The 21158-nt window shown below is 33.3% G+C and overlaps 2 protein-coding genes across 2 annotated transcripts; one reads left to right on the top strand and one right to left on the bottom strand.

Annotated features, from left to right (window-relative positions):
- Window positions 1–1646: 1646 nt before the first annotated feature.
- On the top strand, window positions 1647–5098 carry LOC131841058 (uncharacterized). Its single transcript, XM_059189290.1, has 3 exons — window positions 1647–3483; window positions 3830–4123; window positions 4973–5098. The coding sequence occupies exons 1-3, from the start codon at window positions 1756–1758 to the stop codon at window positions 5096–5098; spliced, it is 2148 nt and encodes a 715-aa protein (XP_059045273.1). The 5' UTR covers window positions 1647–1755.
- Window positions 5099–11091: 5993 nt separating this feature from the next.
- Window positions 11092–13285, bottom strand: LOC131841057 (uncharacterized). Its single transcript, XM_059189289.1, has 2 exons — window positions 11281–13285; window positions 11092–11219 (listed from the first exon to the last, which is right to left on the bottom strand). The coding sequence occupies exons 1-2, from the start codon at window positions 13283–13285 to the stop codon at window positions 11092–11094; spliced, it is 2133 nt and encodes a 710-aa protein (XP_059045272.1).
- Window positions 13286–21158: the final 7873 nt, after the last annotated feature.

Genomic DNA, 21158 nt, shown 5'->3' with positions numbered 1-21158 from the left:
ATGGTATGGATGAGTTTATTTATATATATTTCAAATATATTTCAAACCTTTACGAGATTTTCAGTGTCGTCGTAATCTAATTTCTGAAGCCATTGAAACAACAATATTTTAGATTCGCGGAGTGTATGTGGATAAATGGAAACTACCTTATTAATTTTGTTATATAACACTGAACCAAGATATTGATATTGCCGTCGCACTACTGCAAGATTAGATGATTGAGTTGGACAAACTATACTAGGTCTACGTTTATTATGATGAAAGTTAGGGTTGAAAGCTATATCTGAATGTCTACGGAGTACGGTCTTGAATATGTATGTCTGTCTTACGGTCAGTACATTACAAAGGGAATACAATTCTTTAGTGGGATAATAAATAGGCTTCTTAATCATTACCTTTAGTACAGCTCTTTGGGATCTTTCCAATCGCAATAATAAGCATTTCCCTGATCCTCCCCAGGCCGAGATACAATAACTTATCAAAGAGTGTGCAAGTGCAAAATATACATTTTTTAGTGTCATTAAATCTGCGCTATTTCGTAGATTTCTGAAGATATATGTCGCCGCAGCTACATTATAACCCACAAATTAAAAATAAGGAGATGAATGACGCATCTGCTGTTGATTTACCATATTGATTATCAACATTAATAGAAACTGAATCACATTCATTACATCTTTAATATAAGGACGATAGATGGAGCTACCATGCGGCTTAATATCAACGCATAATCGCTTCAATTAATGCCGCTAGATGGCGTCATTATCAGTCCTTTTTAATAACTTATGTTTGTTATTTAAAATTACTAAATATAGTAAAAACTAAATTAAATATTAAAATTTATTATGAATTAAGCAATTGTTATGTGAATTGTAAATAAATTTATCTATGTCGAGCGAATGTCGGATGTTGCGTAACGTCCGCCATTTGCGTGCGGATTTCCTTCACAATAATTAAAACTTTGATAAAATCTTGTAATCATTTTAAAAAGAAAATAATGCAATCATCTTGATTTAAATTTAAATACCAAAAAGTTATTTTTAACAATAATGTAACGTTCAATTATTTTGCATTTAAGTTGTTAACTAAAATCAACATGAAAAACATCCGGATGATTCGGTTAATAGTGTAAGTCAAATTTATTAATATTACAAGTTTATGGCTTTATTTAATTGCTAATATTATTAGAATAACTAGACGGTAATTTAAGTAATTATGCCGCTTTATTATTGTTTAATTATAAGCCTTAGGCAAAAATGGTATTTTACTTCCGGCACTGTGGCGATCGACACCTTCCGACTTGAGCGCGCGTTCAAGTTGGAGGGAACACGATTTGACCACATGGCTGGTCTTGTGAGTAAGATTCATTCTGTGTTCGGTGCTCGAGCGGCGTGGAAGTAAGTTGAAAACTCTTGTTACTTTAGTAGAATCAATTTGTAATTATAATCACATTAGAAAAGTATTGTGTTATAAAATAAAATGAAAGATAGACTATAATCATATTTAGAGATTATTATTATAATAATAAACTAATCTAATTTCGCTTGTTCTTTTATTATTTTAATGTAATGTCAAACTACTACCACTAGTAGAACCGATGATCCTATTATAGGTCAACGGTTCTGCGGCTTTTAAAAAGTATTCCTGCTTTCCTACTCCGACATCAGAAGTGGGATAGCTCCAGCGATCCCCTTTCTGCCCCGGTCATAACATTTTTTCAGATCCTGACGTTAAACCAAACCCTACGGCTACGTTATGAGTGACACCGAGCGAAATACTTCTGCAGCGAGTGCAACGATACAAGCGGACGTGACCGGTGTTTCCAGGTCGCCACCTTCAGCACCGATAGAAACCTGTGCAGGCCCGTCTCAACAAGGCGCACCTACAGCTACGGTACTCCAACAGCAGCCCGGTGATGTACCACCTAATTTTTTCTTACAAATGATGAATGTTATGCAAAATATGAGTGATAGGCTACTAAATCAACAGCAATCTGACAGAGTTAAAATTACTGACGTTTTCCTACCTTCCTATGATCCCGATGGAAACGTTGGGGTCCGTGAATGGTGTAACCACATTTCAACGGCTAAAAACACCTATCAGCTAACTGATTACGATTTACGAATGAAAGTGACAAGCTTATTGAGGGGTCGTGCTAAAGTATGGGCTGATAACTGGCTTGTGACCACCAGTACCTGGGACGAGCTGCGGCAAATAATTATTACTACTTTTGAACCTGAATCTCGCTATTCGAGAGACGTACTTAAATTCAGAGAGCATACCTATGATTCTTCTAAAGATATTGCCGAATTCTTAACTCAATCGTGGATTTTATGGAGACGCGTAACTAAGGATAAGTTAGATAACAGTGATGCTGTTGAAGCTGTTCTTGGTACTATCGGTGACGAACGTCTTAGAATAGAGTTAATGAACGCAAGAGCTACCTCAGTGCCAGAATTAATTTCGGTTGCTTCATCTATCCGTAGTAAACGTTCAAGTCAACTTAGGGTCGATCAACCTCTCCAAAAACGTGCGCGATATACAATTGACCATAGGCATACTGCGCAATATTGTAATTTTTGTAAAAGAACTGGTCACACGTTGAATAATTGTCGTAATAAGAAATCTGCTGACTTAAATTTAATCAATGACAAAAACGCAGCCAATCCTCAAAGTGGTAGACCTCACAATATTAAACACTGCTCGTTTTGCGGTAAACCAGGTCACGTGTTTGATACTTGCTTTCGGAGAGAAAAGGAGATTTCTTCTAATGTAAACTCACTCGCAAATAAAGGAAATACTTTAAATGTAATGCGTATGAGTGTCTGTGGAAAACTTATTAACACGGTATTTGATAGCGGTGCGGAATGCTCGGTCATGCGAGAATCCGTTGCGAATAAGTTACCCGGGCGTAGATGTCAAATAGTCACATACCTACGAGGCATAGGTCCATTTCCCATTATTTCCACGTCCACGCTGAAAGCAGTGTGCATAATCGACGACGTTAACGTAGAGATATTGTTTTATATTCTACCTGACCACGACATGACAACAGATGTTTTAATTGGAGCAGACATACTACATAGTTCTGGTCTTAGTGTAATCGTAACTAGAGAAAGAGCAAGACTTTGTTATAATCCTTGTATTCAATACATACAGTCAAAGAGCCCCTTATTTGAGAAAATTGACCACGACTTGACTGACGAACATCAAATCAACCAACTCCTTACTTTATTGTACAAATATTCTGAACTTTTCACACGTGGGTATTCAAAAACGCGCGTTAAAACCGGCGAATTAGAAATCCGTTTGAAAAATAAAGATAAATATGTTGAGCGAAGGCCTTACAGACTCAGTCCAGTCGAACGCACAAAGGTCAAAGACATTGTGGAGGAACTCATCAAAGCCAATATAGTGCGTGAGAGCAGATCACCTTATTCCAGCCCAATAATTCTAGTAAGAAAGAAAAAAATGGAGACGACCGTATGTGTGTTGACTATCGGGAGCTAAACGCTAATACAATACGCGACCATTTCCCTCTTCCACTTATTGCTGACCAGATTGATCAACTGGCAGGTGGACAGTATTACACCACACTTGATATGGCATCTGGTTTCCACCAGATACCTATCTCGCCAGACTCAATCGAAAAGACCGCATTTGTAACACCAGACGGACTTTATGAATATTTAACTATGCCCTTTGGTCTTTGTAATGCACCTTCCGTGTATCAACGATGTATAAACCGAGCCCTAGGACAGCTCCTAAACCCTGGTAGTGCTAATACCTTACATAACGATAGCGTGGCCCAGGTTTATATCGATGACGTCATCTCCAAATGTCTGACTTGGCTGTAAAAGACAAGCAAAGATTCGATAGAGGTCGCGCACAAATTCACAAATTCCAGCGCGTCGACTTTGTACTAATAAAAAATAATCCTAGAAACCAAACATCCCTTGACCTCAAATTTAGTGTCCCTTATGAAATATACAGAGTTTTAGAAAATGATCGCTACCTCGTGAAAAAGGTAGTAGGTCATTACGGTCGACCACGCAAGGTCGCTCACGATCAGCTGAGGCGAGCGCCGCAGCCAGCAGCCGGCGCCCAGGCGGCCGTGTCACCTGTCGGGAGCCCTGCGCTACCTGACCACTCTGCACCACTCAGTCTTCAACATTGTAGCGAGTAACAATCGTCTGCTGTCATGTTGGAAAACGACGAATAGCTCGTTGTTCAAATCTGGTAATTTCTATTTTTGTTGCAAAACTATTAACCTAATATAATCTAAAAAAAAAAAAAAAAAATAAAAAAAAAAAATAAATAAATAAATAAATAAAAAAAAAAAAAATATAATTATTAACACAAAAGATGCTATTGACGTGTGGAGCCGTACAATAGCCAAATATTATGATTGGCAACACAGTTGGCCAAATATTATTAATTACTATTGGCGTGTGGAGCCGTCCAATAGTAAGAAATCCTATCCGAAAAGAATAAAATGCCTCTGTGTACCGCGGCGTTCAGGACCGCCTAGAGCACAGCATCGACCTACCCAATCCCTTAGGACCTCTGTGAAAACAGCATCGACCTTTCACCGTCACATCCTTCCCAAAAATAAAAAAAAATATATTATAAAAAAAAAAAACAAAGCAGAAAGAAAATAATAATAATAAAAAAAAAAGACTACTGTGGTCACGTGGAGTGAACAGTACTAATATAAACCTAATTACATAACTAACTTATCATTTATAACTGCTTTCACGTGGAGTGAGCCGTGATATGATAACTAACTAATTAAGAATATTCTGACTATAGTTGCGACTGTTGTCATGTGGAATGAGCAGTCATAAATTTTGACCTTACTATTATTACTATTATTACTTCTACTTACTAATTTGGCTGTATGCTCTCTATATTAAATGATTGAATGGTACCCTGAATGTGCCAAGCCTCAGAAAAATTGTTTTATTTCCAGGTAACATGGAGCAATGCAGAGCACGCATTGCACATCAGAATGGCCGTGTCGCCGCAGCTACATTATAACCCACAAATTAAAAATAAGGAGATGAATGACGCATCTGCTGTTGATTTACCATATTGATTATGAACATTAATAGAAACTGAATCACATTCATTACATCTTTAATATAAGGACGATAGATGGAGCTACCATGCGGCTTAATATCAACGCATAATCGCTTCAATTAATGCCGCTAGATGGCGTCATTATCAGTCCTTTTTAATAACTTATGTTTGTTATTTAAAATTACTAAATATAGTAAAAACTAAATTAAATATTAAAATTTATTATGAATTAAGCAATTGTTATGTGAATTGTAAATAAATTTATCTATGTCGAGCGAATGTCGGATGTTGCGTAACGTCCGCCATTTGCGTGCGGATTTCCTTCACAATAATTAAAACTTTGATAAAATCTTGTAACCATTTTAAAAAGAAAATAATGCAATCATCTTGATTTAAATTTAAATACCAAAAAGTTATTTTTAACAATAATGTAACGTTCAATTATTTTGCATTTAAGTTGTTAACTAAAATCAACATGAAAAACATCCGGATGATTCGGTTAATAGTGTAAGTCAAATTTATTAATATTACAAGTTTATGGCTTTATTTAATTGCTAATATTATTAGAATAACTAGACGGTAATTTAAGTAATTATGCCGCTTTATTATTGTTTAATTATAAGCCTTAGGCAAAAATGGTATTTTACTTCCGGCACTGTGGCGATCGAAACCTTCCGACTTGAGCGCGCGTTCAAGTTGGAGGGAACACGATTTGACCACATGGCTGGTCTTGTGAATAAGATTCATTCTGTGTTCGGTGCTCGAGCGGCGTGGAAGTAAGTTGAAAACTCTTGTTACTTTAGTAGAATCAATTTGTAATTATAATCACATTAGAAAAGTATTGTGTTATAAAATAAAATGAAAGATAGACTATAATCATATTTAGAGATTATTATTATAATAATAAACTAATCTAATTTCGCTTGTTCTTTTATTATTTTAATGTAATGTTAAACTACTACCACTAGTAGAACCGATGATCCTATTATAGGTCAACGGTTCTGCGGCTTTTTAAAAAGTATTCCTGCTTTCCTACTCCGACATATATATGTATGTTTAACAACAAGTTTAAATTAATATTCGTAGAAATAAGTATATATTAGCAAAATTAATTAAATATTACTTAAATTATCAAAATTTTTAGTCGCACTATACTAATGTTCACTGACAAATGTTTACGAATGTCTTATCGTAGCGGTGTCGTAAAAAATAGCATAGGTCCTACCTCGACGAGCGCTAGCGCAGCACTGAGAATTTACTTTTGGTGCAACGGAATTTATACAACTTTAAATTATTATTATTGTTTGTTTTTTTTTTAGAAACTTATATTTTTTTTTTATATTTCTAATTTACAAGTATTAACTTTATTTTTGTGTTTTTTTAATCAAAAATTTCGTTGTATTTATGAGAAAATTAGAAATGATTATGGCAAAGTTTTGTTGAAATTTCGGATTTAATTATGATCAATTTTTTAGATATTTAAGTTGAAAATGAAAAAAAGGACGATGCTGTCTCAATGTATAAAGTAATTATCAAGTTTTAGTAAAGATATCATATCAATTTATGTTTGTTTATTAATGAACGACGACCCCAAACTTTTGTCTCTTAGCGTTTTTGAATAAACTATTTTAGAAATTAGGAAGACTAACAAAGAGAAAATTAACATTTCAAAGATGCTGTTTTTAAGATTAGATATCTATCTATATAATTCAGGAATCAAAATGTATATCCGACTCTTAATTTCTTAGAACCAGAACCCCAAAGACCCTGCTTATAGGCCAAAAAATGTGAAAGGCCTCTTAAGGGAAGCCTATAATAAACTTATTGTAATTGATTATATTTCCTGAAGAAGTACCAGGAATATTTAGTTGTTATTCGTATTACCTGATGATTGTTCCAGGCAATATATTTTTGAATACCTGAATGTTGTCCCAGGTATAGTGCCTTAAGTGAAGCTTGTAATAAATTTATTGTAATTGATTATATTTCCTGAAGAAGTACCAGGAATATTTAATTGTTATTCGCATTATAATCACATCGCAGCAGATATAAATACACTATTTTACAAAAAAAAGGGTCATTCGCACCATTTATGATATGGGTTCCAGAGGATTTTTGCGAGAGTGTTTTAAGAAATCAAATATCCTTAACGTTGCTTCTCAATACGTTTAGGAAAATATCATGTATGCCAGGAAAATTATAGACATATTCAAAAGAGTTAGTGATTACTAACTAATAAAAGCTTACGTAATAATAACAAACTGGTTTTACCTAAAAGTTAGTAATTTGTTTTATGGCAATTGTGTAAGATTTTACAATAAACTGCCAATCTGTTCTAAATCTGCCTGAAAAAAAAAAAGATTACGAAAGTTGTGATGCAATATAAAATCATTTCAATTTAAAAAAATGCGATCAAGTAAGATCGATTGACGGCAGCATAAATCATTTCTATCGATAAAACACTACTATGCAATTGCAGCGGAATATTGTTAATCCGACCAATTTAAAAAGTGAGTACATTAGATGGCTTATACCTTTAGAGGGATACATTTTAAATTATTACATTAGGTTAATACACTAGTTGGTTGATTTGAAACAATTTTTATTGCGTTCAAAAATTACAAATACCTAGGTAGGTACGTAGGTATACATATAAATTTAAAATGATATGGGTACATCTTTTTAAATTTGTACATAATTGTAAAACCTTTACCGTACCGTATTCATTGAAATAGTTTTTTAATTATATTCATATTATAAACAACCCTAATTTTATATTAAACGTTTACTCTAGTTAATACAACTTTCTTTTTATTAATTTGGACTAACATATTTTATTCAATGTGATTTTGGACAAAAATGATATATCGAATTGGCAACACTGATGTCGTGTTGTGAATCGTGACAATTTTCCCATTTTAATAAATTTAAAACCCTTTCACGACTTTCTACGTAATATTTAATATAATAAAAATATATGTAATACTGAAAATTACCAAATCAAGATAAATAATGCTGCTAATGCTGATATTTTAAAGATTGTAACCAAAAGAAACACCTTCTAAATTGTTTCTTATACTCTAAAAACTGTTTCAATTCCACGCTGTCATTTCGGCAAAATAGCGATTCCGTGACATTGCAACGAGGTTACTGAATCGACATTCGATAGAAATATTTTCTTTCGATATGTAAAGTTGCGTTTATGTTGCAATGCTAGTTGACAGCGTCAAATGGCGTCAATATAATCGTATTATTGACAGACGACGTAATTTCCACTACGTTACATACGAAAATCGTTGCGAACGAAGTTAGATAATTAGCCCACCGGTTTCCAACGTGATCTGCCAAACCAGATTTCAGTGACTACAACGCCATCTAGTTTGAGTGAGGTAACCACCACAATATATTTTTAATTAATTAATATGATTCATGCTTATAAACTTGAAGGTAAGATATAAATAGTAAAGGTTAAATCTAATTATAATTATGATATGAAATGAATGTTGTAGAAGTTTAATATGATCACGTTTATTAAACACAAGATATAAGTTCTGATTTGACCGTAATAGTCGTACCTACCTACTGACTTTAAAAATAGAACCACCATACTGTGTTGATAGCCCAGTTCGGTTTCAGCGCTCGAAGTGAAAAGTACATATAAGTGAAAGAAGAAGTTAATAGTCTTAGTTTATGCATTGCTGCTGCCGCTCCATAACACATGCCTCTTTCTTGTTGTTGTGTAATTGTTTATTTTAAGTGCATCTATCCAAAAGAGCAACACACTATTCTTTCTCGTTCTTCATGTGACGAGTCTGCGTTCCGAATGAGTGGTGGAATGGGAAGGGTTAATGTAATTGTTTATACCTGATTGTTGTCCCGGGTATAGTGGTTTAAGAGAAGCCTATATATAATAAATTTATTCGAATTTGTTGAAGAAGTACCAACAATATTTAATTGTGTAATTAGTCCTTATTATGAAAATTGTTCTAGGACAATTTTTAATAATCCTTACTAATATTATAAATGCGAAAGTAACTGTGTCTGTCTGTCTGTCTGTCTCGCTTTCACGCCAAAGCTACTGAACCGATTTAAATGAAATTTAGTACGCAGATAGTCTACACGCCGAGGATGGCCATAGGCTACTTTTTTATGCGAAAAAAGGTTTGTAAGGGGTTCAAAATGGAAATACAAGGTTATCTTTATGCGGTTGAATACATGGCACACTTATTCGTCATCTTTTCATTTCACTAGCTAACAACCAATCAACACATCGCGTTTGCGCCAATAAGATATCCATCACAGAGAACAAAACCACAGATAATATAATGTAAAACGAAAGATCTTGCCGGAAACATGACGTTGACGTTTAGCGAAAATATTGTTTTTTGACACTTTTTTTGATAAAATCGTATATCATGAATGAAATGAATGAATGAAATGAGTATGAATGAAAAACACTATTGTTCCTCTCACATAAAGAATAATTACATAAATTAATATGTACATTAAATATGAAAATAATAACAAAATAATTATAATATAGAGGTAACAATGGGCGGCCTTATCGCTAAATAGCGATTTCTTCCAGGCAACCTTAGGATGGAGAGGAGTGATTAGACTGTGTCTGGTCGAGGTATAACAATTAGTTGTTGGATGTACAATTTACATATCATATACACATACATATAACTACATAATAATCATTATATATAAAATATACATACATACATATATACATATATATATATATAAATATCCCCTTGGGCACTTTGTGGCTCAGACGTGCCGTACAGGTAGTTTCTTGTTGATCCGGAGGCCTTTTGTTGATCTAATGCCAGCTGACCATATGTAAATGTTGCTCCGTTTGGAGCCACAACTGTCACGACGAGTAATAATAATAATTAAGCGATTTATACACGATTTTATACAAATCCACCTTTTTGGCATACGAGCAGGTCTTGATCCAATTCAAACGGGCCAATCAGGGCGCAGCATTTGCCAAGGGCTTCCTCATTGGCACGTTTGGGCTACTACATTATGGCTACAGTAACTTAATAATGTCTAGCTAGTATTTCAAGAATAATAGTCTATCTAATCTAAATATTTATAGAAATCAGTCTGGAGTAACGTGACTCCAGATCAAACCTCAATACTATTGTTATTTTTTGGACGGGAATTTTTCCTTTTGTAACAACGTACTGAGCGAATGAAGAGAAGACGCAACAGCGGATCTAGGGGGGAGCATCATGGAGGTCTTGGGAGTCATGGGGGGTCATGACTCTCCCTCCCCTTAGCCCAGGACTTAGGTAGACCACTAATTGAACTAAAAAATAATGAAACAGCAAAATTTTTTGCACGAACGGAGTGTTGGTGCAGTAGTATTAATTATAATTAAACATTGTTACTTAAAATATAACACTTAAAGTACTATAACACTAAAAGCAAAATAAGTATTTTCAAAATAAGATTTTGAGTTTTTGTCCAAACCTCAGATATTTTATTTATTTTAGGTATATCAATCATTACATAGTATAATATAAAACAAAGTCACTGTCGCATCTAACAAGTACATAAATAAAGAAAGAAGACTTTTTGGCTCTGAATATATTTCAAAAATCAATTACTTGTGTTGATCAATTTATATACTCGTTCTTATTTCATAGTACTTGTTTTGATCCGAATATATACAGATACCGTAACGGTCTATTAATTATGAATTTATTATTATTATTATTATTTCATTTATTTCGGATATTTATCCATCCATATTATGTTAGTAAACAACTTATTAACTATGTTAGTAATTTACAATTTTATATATTTAATTCATATATTTATGTCTCTGTCCACGTCCAGAGGCCCTGGGTCCGCAGCAATGCAGCGATATCCAGTGCCCCTGAAGTGGACAGTCCGACATATTGGATATGGTGTTTAGGAGGCTGTTTGCGCTCCCCCGAATTCTACACATCAGTGATGCAGTTCTATTTCGCATTATGGCTTCAAAACCATCTATCCGCGCTGCTGCAAACATCTTTGATACGCTACAGAATCGAGGGAGCCCAAACAACATGCTAAACCCATTATTATATTGTACGCGAAGAGCGTTGTATGCCCGCTGCGTGTACCTAAACCACAGGCTGCACGTGTAAAACGACTGACAATACGCTTTAAACAATGTTGTCTTCACGTCGTTATTACACCCAGCAAACCTATGGGCCAACACATTATATCGGACCGACAACGCTCTTCGCTCCCTCTCTATATCAGAATCATCACTTAAGTCTTCCGATACAATGTGACCGAGGTATTTAAATCGCGACACCCGATTTAATGGTGTACCATAAATACACAGCGCTGGCATATATCTTAGTTTGGTGTTATTACTATGAAACATCATGACTTCACTCTTTTTCACATTGTATCGGAGCCCGTGAGACTCTGCATATTCCTCACACATCTTCAGTAGCCGCCGAAGTGCACTAATTGACGGACTCAACAGCACCATATCGTCCGCATAACTTATACTATTAACTATAGTTCCATGTATAGAGCACCCGATCCCGGTACTGCTAAGACCCTCAATTAGATCATCCACATACATACTGAAGAGTGCAGGAGAAGACAGCCCCCCCTGCCTCACCCCACACGCCAAGGTATACTCCTCCGAGAATGATCCCGACCATTTGACCTGATTAATTTGATGATCGTACCAATATTTAAACAAATTAACCAACTCATCGGGTACAGCTAGTCGGCGCATTTTTGACCATAGTATTTTATAATCAACCAGGTCAAATGCCCTGGAAAGATCCAAGAAAGCCGCATGAACAGGTGTACTTCGATCGGTATAGTACCTGACAGTCTTCTTGAGAGCCATAATAGCAGTCTCAGTTGATAATCCTGGCTGAAAACCAAATTGCGCATCGTGACACTTAAAATATTTGCATATTCGCCTCTCAAGAATACCGTCAAGCACCTTCGCAGCAATCGTAGCCAATGAAATGGGTCTATAGTTGTCCTTGTTAGATAGATCACCATTTTTATTTTTTACAATGGGTACAACTATAGTCCTCATTAATGCACTCGGAAGATAAGAGTGTTGTACACATAAATTATACAATAGAGTCAATACCCTAAGGAGTTGCGGACCTGCACACTGGAAGTGTTCTATACTGAGCGAATCGTGACCCGGGGATTTACCCCTCGTCATAGAATTAATAACGTGTTTTATCTCTTCCGTAGAAAAATGTACTGGTACCCCCGACTTAGCACTTCCAGGACAATCCGATCGCACTCGGGATTGTAGAACTGGATCAATTTTAAAGTGGTTTTTGAACAAATCTGCAATGTCCTTTGGGTCACTCAAGCTATTGACGCTCACAGGAACGGAAGGTTTAGGGCTAAGTTTTTTAGCTAAGTTCCAGAACTTTATAAAATTCTTGCCCTTATGCTCTGCACTCAAAATATTTAACTTTATTTGTTCTGCATTATTTTGGCAATATTTTAATTTTTGCTCAAAGAATTTACTCTTTTGTCTCATATTTACAAACAGAGGCCCGTATCGGGGTTGTCCATAAAACTTCCAATTTATAAAAGCCTGTCTCGCCTCTCTATGAGCGTCCCTAACATACCTATTCCAGCCAGGCACACCACGCTTTCTCCGTGTGCCCTTTCCCGGTTTGCCACTACAAATAGCCGCTTTTCTAATTACTGAAATAATATTACTATAGAGAATGTCAATTGCCTGCCTATGTTCTTCATTGCAACATATGCTGTTACCACAACGACTGACCTCGAAAGGAACATTTATAACACTCAGACTTTCTGTACACAACTGGTAATAATGATCCATCTGCTCCACTGTTCTCGTGCCCCATATAACTGGATCTCTTACCCATTCTTGGCATCTTACTATGGTATTCGTAGTCATTACACCCAGGTTAATATGCATTACAAGCGGAAAGTGATCAGACCAATACACATCGTCATAAACCTCAACATCACACACGGTTCCTAACGCTGCTTCAGTCACAATACAATGGTCCAACCAGCGTTTACCTCCACATACATCACTAATAAACGTAAACGTACCCGAGCACCTGCCCAACTTAATATAGTCAGCACAACTCCAATGTTGTTCATTACAAAAATTTAATAATTCTGTTTCGAACAATTCACCAGGATGCGCATTAAAATCTCCCATGATATATACATTTTCAGTACCTGAACTCTCAACAATAGCTACTATTTCACTCAATATATTACAAAATTCAATAAAATTATCAGGAGAATTCGTTGGCATATATATACTGAAAAACAACATAGTGCGATCACTGAATGTAGCTTTAACGGCAACGATACGGTCACTTAAACACGGAATAACAGAGACAGACGTAAATACAGATTTTCTCCACAGGAGTGCTACTCCACCAAAGGGTCTTCCTCTTAATATCCCCATCGACATGTCAACGGCAGATTTACCAAAATAACCAAAATTATTATCTACGGTACCCAGTACCGCCAGCTCATGTGGCTACAGCCATGTCTCCTGAAGGGCAATAATGTCAACATTCTTACATAAGTTTTGTATACATTGAATCGACCTCTTTAGTGACTTACAGTTATAACTTACACATTTAGCAATATAATTATCATAATTTTGTGTATTTATATCCATTATTAAATATCAAAACAAAAATCTATATACACATAATATATATTATACCTAAACTAGATATTTTATTTTGACGAGTCCGTGTAGTAGTAGTATCCGATAAGGGTATGCGAACCCTAAGTATTATTTCAAAATGACCAGTAATTTCGAAGAAATAAGCCTTTGAATTTCAAATCAACTTACCAAACGGACGCTCAAGGTTCGATTCCCGCCACCGATTTTTTTTTGTTATTTTTTTTGTTTTGTCTTTATTTTATATTTTAAATTAACTATTTTAATAATTAAATGAATTTAATCAAACAAAACGTTGTTAAATATTAAATTAATTTTAATTTACATTACCTATTATACTTTCTAAATTGTAAAGCAGCTAACAATTATAGTAAGATCTTATAAATAATTAACATAATAAGTATAACATTTTAAATGTATTTTCTTTATTATTACAAAATATTTTTTATGCATAATATAATAGTTAATATCACTTAAAATTAATTTAATACTTAACAACTTTTTTATCGATTAAATGAATTTAATTATTAAAATAGTTAATTTTAAATATTACTTTAAAAAAAAAAAAAAAAAAAAGCCAATGGTAGGAATCAAACCCGGGATGGCTGTGTGGTACGTTGGTACACAGGTACATTCCTAACTAGTAAAATTAATTTAATACTTAACTACGTTTTTATTATAAATTAATAATCGTATAAATTTAATTAATTATTAAATTAAAAAAAAAAAACAAAATAAATAATAAAAGTAAACGATAGGATTCGAACTCGGAGTGTCTGTGTAGTAAATTGGTACACAGGTACACTACTAACTAGGCCATATTGGTGTTGCTTGTTATGGTGAAAATGGTGAAAATAGTATATATATATAAGTTACACGTACAATTTCAAAGACTTATTTCTTTAAAACTACTGGCCATTCTGAAATAAAACTTTAGGGTTTGCATATGTAATGTTTGCATATAAAATATGATTAAAGGTTACCAGTGTATTTACACTTTTACTGAACAAACAGAGTTGTTTAATACTGAAAATATTCAAATTCAAATTCAAAATATCTTTATTCATGTAGGTCTATTACAGACTCTTATGATATGTCAAATCTACCGTCAGTTCGGAATGATATCGAGATGAGAAGAACTGACAAGAAACTCAGCTCGTATTTTTTTCAAATAATAGTGGAACATGTTTATAATAAATATAGTTTTTAAAATTCAAATTTGAGAGAATAGAGTGACCACCAGCATATGCTATCGCAAAGAACAAAAAATTTAATCAGTGTTCACAACCTGAACAGACCAGTCCCCACAAGCAGCACCCGTTCACGAGTATGACGTATGAGCCAGCCATCATTGTACTCAAACATATTTGAAGGAGCACATCGACCCGGCCCACCACGCCACCACAAGTTTGAATTTATTTATATCAAAACAATGAATATTGTTGTTATAACAGCCCATGTTGTATATAAGAGTGTTAAGTCTTATTGTGTGGAAGGCATCAATTACTTTCAGTGCATTTATAGCTTTGCTCTTTTCCTAATTATTATTATTAAGTTTTAAAGTGGTTGAAATTTACGTAAGGGGTATTTATACATTATTTCTACTTTACCATTTATTTTAAGTTTTTTAAACTCTATTTATCGAGACCTATCTAATGAGTCCAAACACTATATTTCTGCTGTAAGTTTTCGAAGAGTATGTTCATCATCTGATAATACTGGTGCCAGCATGAAGTCAAGGTTAACAGATAACTAATTACTTTTATTTCGTCAAAATCTTTAGATTACGTATAATAAATTCATAATATCGCTACCTATTCAAATAAAACAAGTATTAGGTACTTCATGTACTAGTATAATCTATACTAGTATAAATATAAATATATATCGCGTATAGGTATCTACTACTATCGACGAATACATTTGGCAACAACGCGCAACATATGCGATGTTGCCGTTACGGCCGAGACCATGCCGGAAAGGCAACATCGCATATTAGAATACAAAGATAGTGTTAGAAAGAGAGAGTCAGTGGAATCAGCAATATCTACGGATCGTGGCTGGATCAACTAAGTGTGCAAGTGTATATACATATATATATATATATATATATATATATATATATACATTTGTCTTTAATTCAAAGGAAATATAAATAATGAACGCATCACATTTAAAACAGTAATAAGTACGTACGTAATATTATCACATGGTAACAGCACGTATTATGGCAAAAATAAACATCGGCTGATTTGAAAAGATTTATTTATTTTATTTATTCTTTAATACACAAAAAAAACTTGTACAAAGGCGAGCTTAATGCCATATGGCATTCTCCACCAGCTAACCTTTAGGTATACAGAAAGCGTTGTGGGGCAGTTATGTCAAAAACAACAAAATATTATAGTAATAATAGTAATCTCAGGACAATTCACACAGCTTCATCTAGACCCAAGTTAAGCTAGCTGAAGATTATGTTATGGGTACTAGACAACTGATATAAATACAAAGATTTTTTTTCGTAAATACATATATATTATCTATACATAGAAAACACCCAGACCGTTACAATCATACTCATGAATACAAATGTTTGCAGCGTGCGAGGAATCGAACCCTCGACCACCAAGCAGGAATCAAAGCGGTGTGCTAGCTAAATCGCTAGACTACCGACAACTAGCTGTACACGCGACTTCGTCCGCGTGGAATTTAACTTCTTATATTTTAGAAAAATAAAGTGAAGTGAAATTCCACACGGACGAAATCCCGTGTACAGCTAGTCATCAATAAAAAAACACGTAGGTATCTCTAATATATTATACACTAGCTGTTCCCGCGACTTCGTCCGCGTGGAATTTAACTTTATTTTTCTAAAATAAAAGTAGCCTAAGTTACTCCTTATTACATCAGCTACCTACCAAAAAAAGTACCGTCAAAATCGGTCCAGCCATTTCAGAGATTAGCCGGAACAAATAGACAGAAGGACAGACAGATAAAAATTGTAAAAAATATTATTTTGGTGTATGTACCGTATTTATATTCATATGCAAGTAGTAAAAAACGGTTATTTCAATATTACAAACAGACACTCCAATTTTATTTACATGTATAGATGTATAAATTAAAAAAAAAGTAACAGTCATAAGGCTAGTCGTATGCCTAATATATATAATAACTAGCTGTACCCGCGACTTCGTCCGCGTAAATAATGAAAAAATATTTAACTCAATTAACACAATATAAGTCAAATAAATAAGTTTCATCGTTTTAGCTTCAAAAATGATAAAAAGTAAAAATAAATATTTAATCAATAGGCTAAAAAATAAATTCCAAGCTTTTAGCTTTAAACATGACGATACATCTATATAACCTTGGATCTACTCTTTCAATCCTCTTGTAACCCTTTTTCACATTAAAAAGTAACCTACGTCCTTTCTCAGGATCTAGTCTATCTATGTCTGTTTCAAATTTCAATGTAAATCGGTTCAGTATTTTTGGCGTGTAAGCGAGACAAACAGACAAAGTTACTTTCACATTTATAATATCAGTAAGGTATAAATACCTTACTGATATTATAATAATATTTATTAAAATAAACTAACCCTAAAAAGACAAAGAAAAAAGTTTAATCGTTCTAGCTTCCACAACCACACACACAGCAAATTTCCACAATAACTTTCATTCCCTATTTTATTTTACTACCCCCCCTCCCCCTAAGAGTAAAAATTTTACAAACATTGAATGTCATATTTATTGATATTTAAACAACAGCCTAAAAATGAGTCTCAAACTTCTAGTTTTAAAAAATGACGATTCTTCCATACAGCTTACCATTGCAACCCCCTCACAATCCTTTTTTCACATTCAAAAGTACCCTATATTTTTGTCCGGGTGTAAACTAACTGTGTACCAAATTTCATTTAAATTTTTATTTTGTTTTGGAGCGTAAGACAGACAGAAATACAAACAGAGTTACTTTCACAGTTATAACATTAGTGGGGTATTTAAAAATCTACCCCAAAAGAACTAATGAAAATAGTTTCATCGTTCTAGTTTCAAAAATTACGAATTTATATAATAACTATCATCCCCTATTTTATTTTACCCCCTTAAGGGTAATTTTTTTACAAACAATGAATGTCATATTTATTTATATTTAATCAACAGACTCAAAAATAAGTTTCAAGTTTCTAGCTTCAAAAATGACGATTTTACATATAAACTTGCATCCCCTATTTTATTTTACCCCCTTAAGAGTATTTTTTTTACAAACAATGAATGTCATATGTATTTATATTTAATCAACAGTCTCAACAATAAGTTTCAAGCTTCTAGCTTCAAAAATAACGAATTTACATAAAAACTTGCATCCCTTATTTTATTTTGCCCCTTTAAGGGTAATTTTTTTACAAACAATGAATGTCATATGTATTTATATTTAATCAACAGCCTCAAAAATAAGTTTCAAGCTTCTAGCTTCAAAAATGACGATTTTACATAAAAACTTGCATCCCCTATTTTATTTTACCCCCTTAAGGGTAATTTTTTTACAAACAATGAATGTCATATGTATTTATATTTAATCAACAGTCTCAACAATAAGATTCAAACTTCTAGCTTCAAAAATGACGTGTTTACATAAAAACTTGTATCCCCTATTTTATTTTACCCCCTTAAGGGTAATTTTTTTACAAACAATGAATGTCATATGTATTTATATTTAATCAACAGTCTCAAAAATAAGTTTCAAGCTTCTAGCTTCAAAAATGACGATTCTTCCATACAATCTTTCACCCCCCTTTTAACCCCTTACAACCCTTTTTTCGCATTAAAAAGTAGCCTATGTCCGTTCTCAGGGTCTAGACTATCTGTATACCAAATTTCATTCAAATCGGTTCAGTAGTTTTGGCGTGAAAGCGAGACAGACATAAAAGAGTTACTTTCACATTTATAATATTAGTTTTTGTCGCAGCACAAAAATATATTTTTATCGTTTCCGTACACACTAATAATTTTACAGTATTAATCAACAAACCAACAATTTGTTTCTTACAATCAGCTAAATAATTTAAATAGTTCCATAATATATGGCACAATGAAAAGGTCATTTATTTTATAAAAAAGACAGTGAGTTTTTATTTTAGTGAAAAAATAAGAAAATTCTATTTTGATACAACAACCATATATTTATTAATACCTATACTTTATTAATTTTGTGTTAATGCTTTTTAAATAAACACCCACACATTATTTCTGTATAACCTACAAAAATGGGTAAATAATTTAATTTCGGATAGTGCCACACCACAACATTCTTTAAAAAATGTAAATAATAAAATGTGAAGAAATTGTGATTGTTATTAAGTTTTTTTTTAAGTTTGTCAGAACAGGGAAACAATATTTGACATTTATTATTATTGAACATTGAACATTGACTTTAATTTTTGTAATTTATATTGTAAAACTTTAAGTTGGGCTAAACTGGGCTTGTATCCAGAGCCGTAAAACAAATTAATAAAAAAAATCTCCAAATTTGTCTCGCAATCGGCCAATTTCAGGTTTAAAGAAAAAACACATACACACGATATACGATTTTATCATAAAAAAGTGTCAAAAAACAATATTTTCACTAAACGTCAACGTCATGTTTCCGGCAAGATCTTTCGTTTTACATTATGTTATCTGTGGTTTTGTTCTCTGTGATGGATACCTTATTGGCGCAAACGCACGCGATGTGTTGATTGGTTGTTAGCTAGTGAAATGAAAAGATGGCGAATGGCGCAAACGCACGCGATGTGTTGATTGGTTGTTAGCTAGTGAAATGAAAAGATGACGAATAAGGATTCAACCGCATAAAGATAACCTTGTATTTCTATTTTGAACCCCTTACAACCCTTTTTACGCATTAAAAAGTAGCCTATGTCCTTCCTCTGCGTCTAGACTATCTGCGTACTAAATTTCATTTAAATCGGTTCAGTAGTTTTGGCGTGAAAGCGAGACAGACAGATAGACAGACAGACAGAGTTATTTTCGCATTTATAATATTAGTATGGATGTAATAAATTCATTTAAACAGAAATTGCGGGAACATTATTTAAATTTGTAACTTTTTTACTGTCCTTCTCCATTTTTCACATATTTCTGTTATATCCCTATAGTTCTCTCTATATTTTCTTTTTTTCTTACTTTCAATTTGAGACTGTACTTATAATTTGATTATCGGATCATTATGTATTTACTTATATATAATATTTATACATTTATGGGTTATATATTTATGTATGTATATTGTTATTTTTTTATAGAAATGTATATTTTGCTTTGTATTTCTATATCTTTTTTTGACATTTCTTATTTATATTAGTGCACCGCCAATAATCTTTCGCTGCACCACTCATGGTTGCCTGGTAAATAACGCGGCAAGATATTAAGTCCACCACATGTACAAATTTTTTTGTGCATTAAAGTTAAATAAATAAAAAAAATACAATACTGTTTAATGAAAATGCGTATTGTCTAGTGCTTTGAGATGTATCAAAATAAGGTCAACAAAAAAGTCCGTGATGGTATATGTCTATCTCTTAAGGATAACCAACAATAACCATTTTTTATCTTTTACATTTTACGGGAATTTTTTTATCGTATGTTTCCCTTAAAATCATGTAAACTATGTTATTATGTCATAATCTAAAGAAATAATAATATTTTATAGTGAAATATCCACTATAAAATACCAAAAAGTAGCAATGTAATTCGTTACGCGCGAATCAGCTGTTATAAGGTCAAAGGTCGGTGCACCCCGCGTATTTGATAAATAGTGCTTCTCTTGATGTCTTTAAGAGAAAATGGCAGTATGTACGTTTATATGTACAAGTCCTTAAGTGTTAAGTTTTTCAAATGTACAATAAAGAATTAATATTTTTAAGTACAGTACTTACGTACATTAATATAATACCTACTTTTTACTTGTATCTATTGTTATCAAAATTAAATTATAAGTTCTTAACTTGACCACGACTATGTGACCCTCTCTTGGCGCCAAAACGAGTGAAAAAATGAACAGCATACGACGACGACGCATTACCTATAGAGTGGAGCAACTGTTTATTCAGTTTTATTCAACTATTTAGTCCCTTCACCGTTACAATGAATGGAGGCGGATATTACAATGTATGCAGCATTGCGAATATAAAATATCTAGATTAGGTATAATAAATTCATAATTGATAGACCGTTACGGTATCAGAGCCAAAAAGTCTTCTTTCTTTATTTATGTACTGTTAGATGCGAAGTGACTTTGTTTTATACTACACTATGTAATGATTGATATACCTAAAATAAATAAAATATCTGAGGTTTGGACAAAAATTCAAAAGGTACTTTATTTTGA

Source organism: Achroia grisella, unplaced genomic scaffold (genome assembly GCF_030625045.1).
Source record: "Achroia grisella isolate CSIRO2021 unplaced genomic scaffold, CSIRO_AGI_Agris_v1 utg1571, whole genome shotgun sequence".
Classification (NCBI taxonomy): domain Eukaryota; kingdom Metazoa; phylum Arthropoda; class Insecta; order Lepidoptera; family Pyralidae; genus Achroia; species Achroia grisella.
This window is presented reverse-complemented; position numbering and strand designations above follow the sequence as displayed.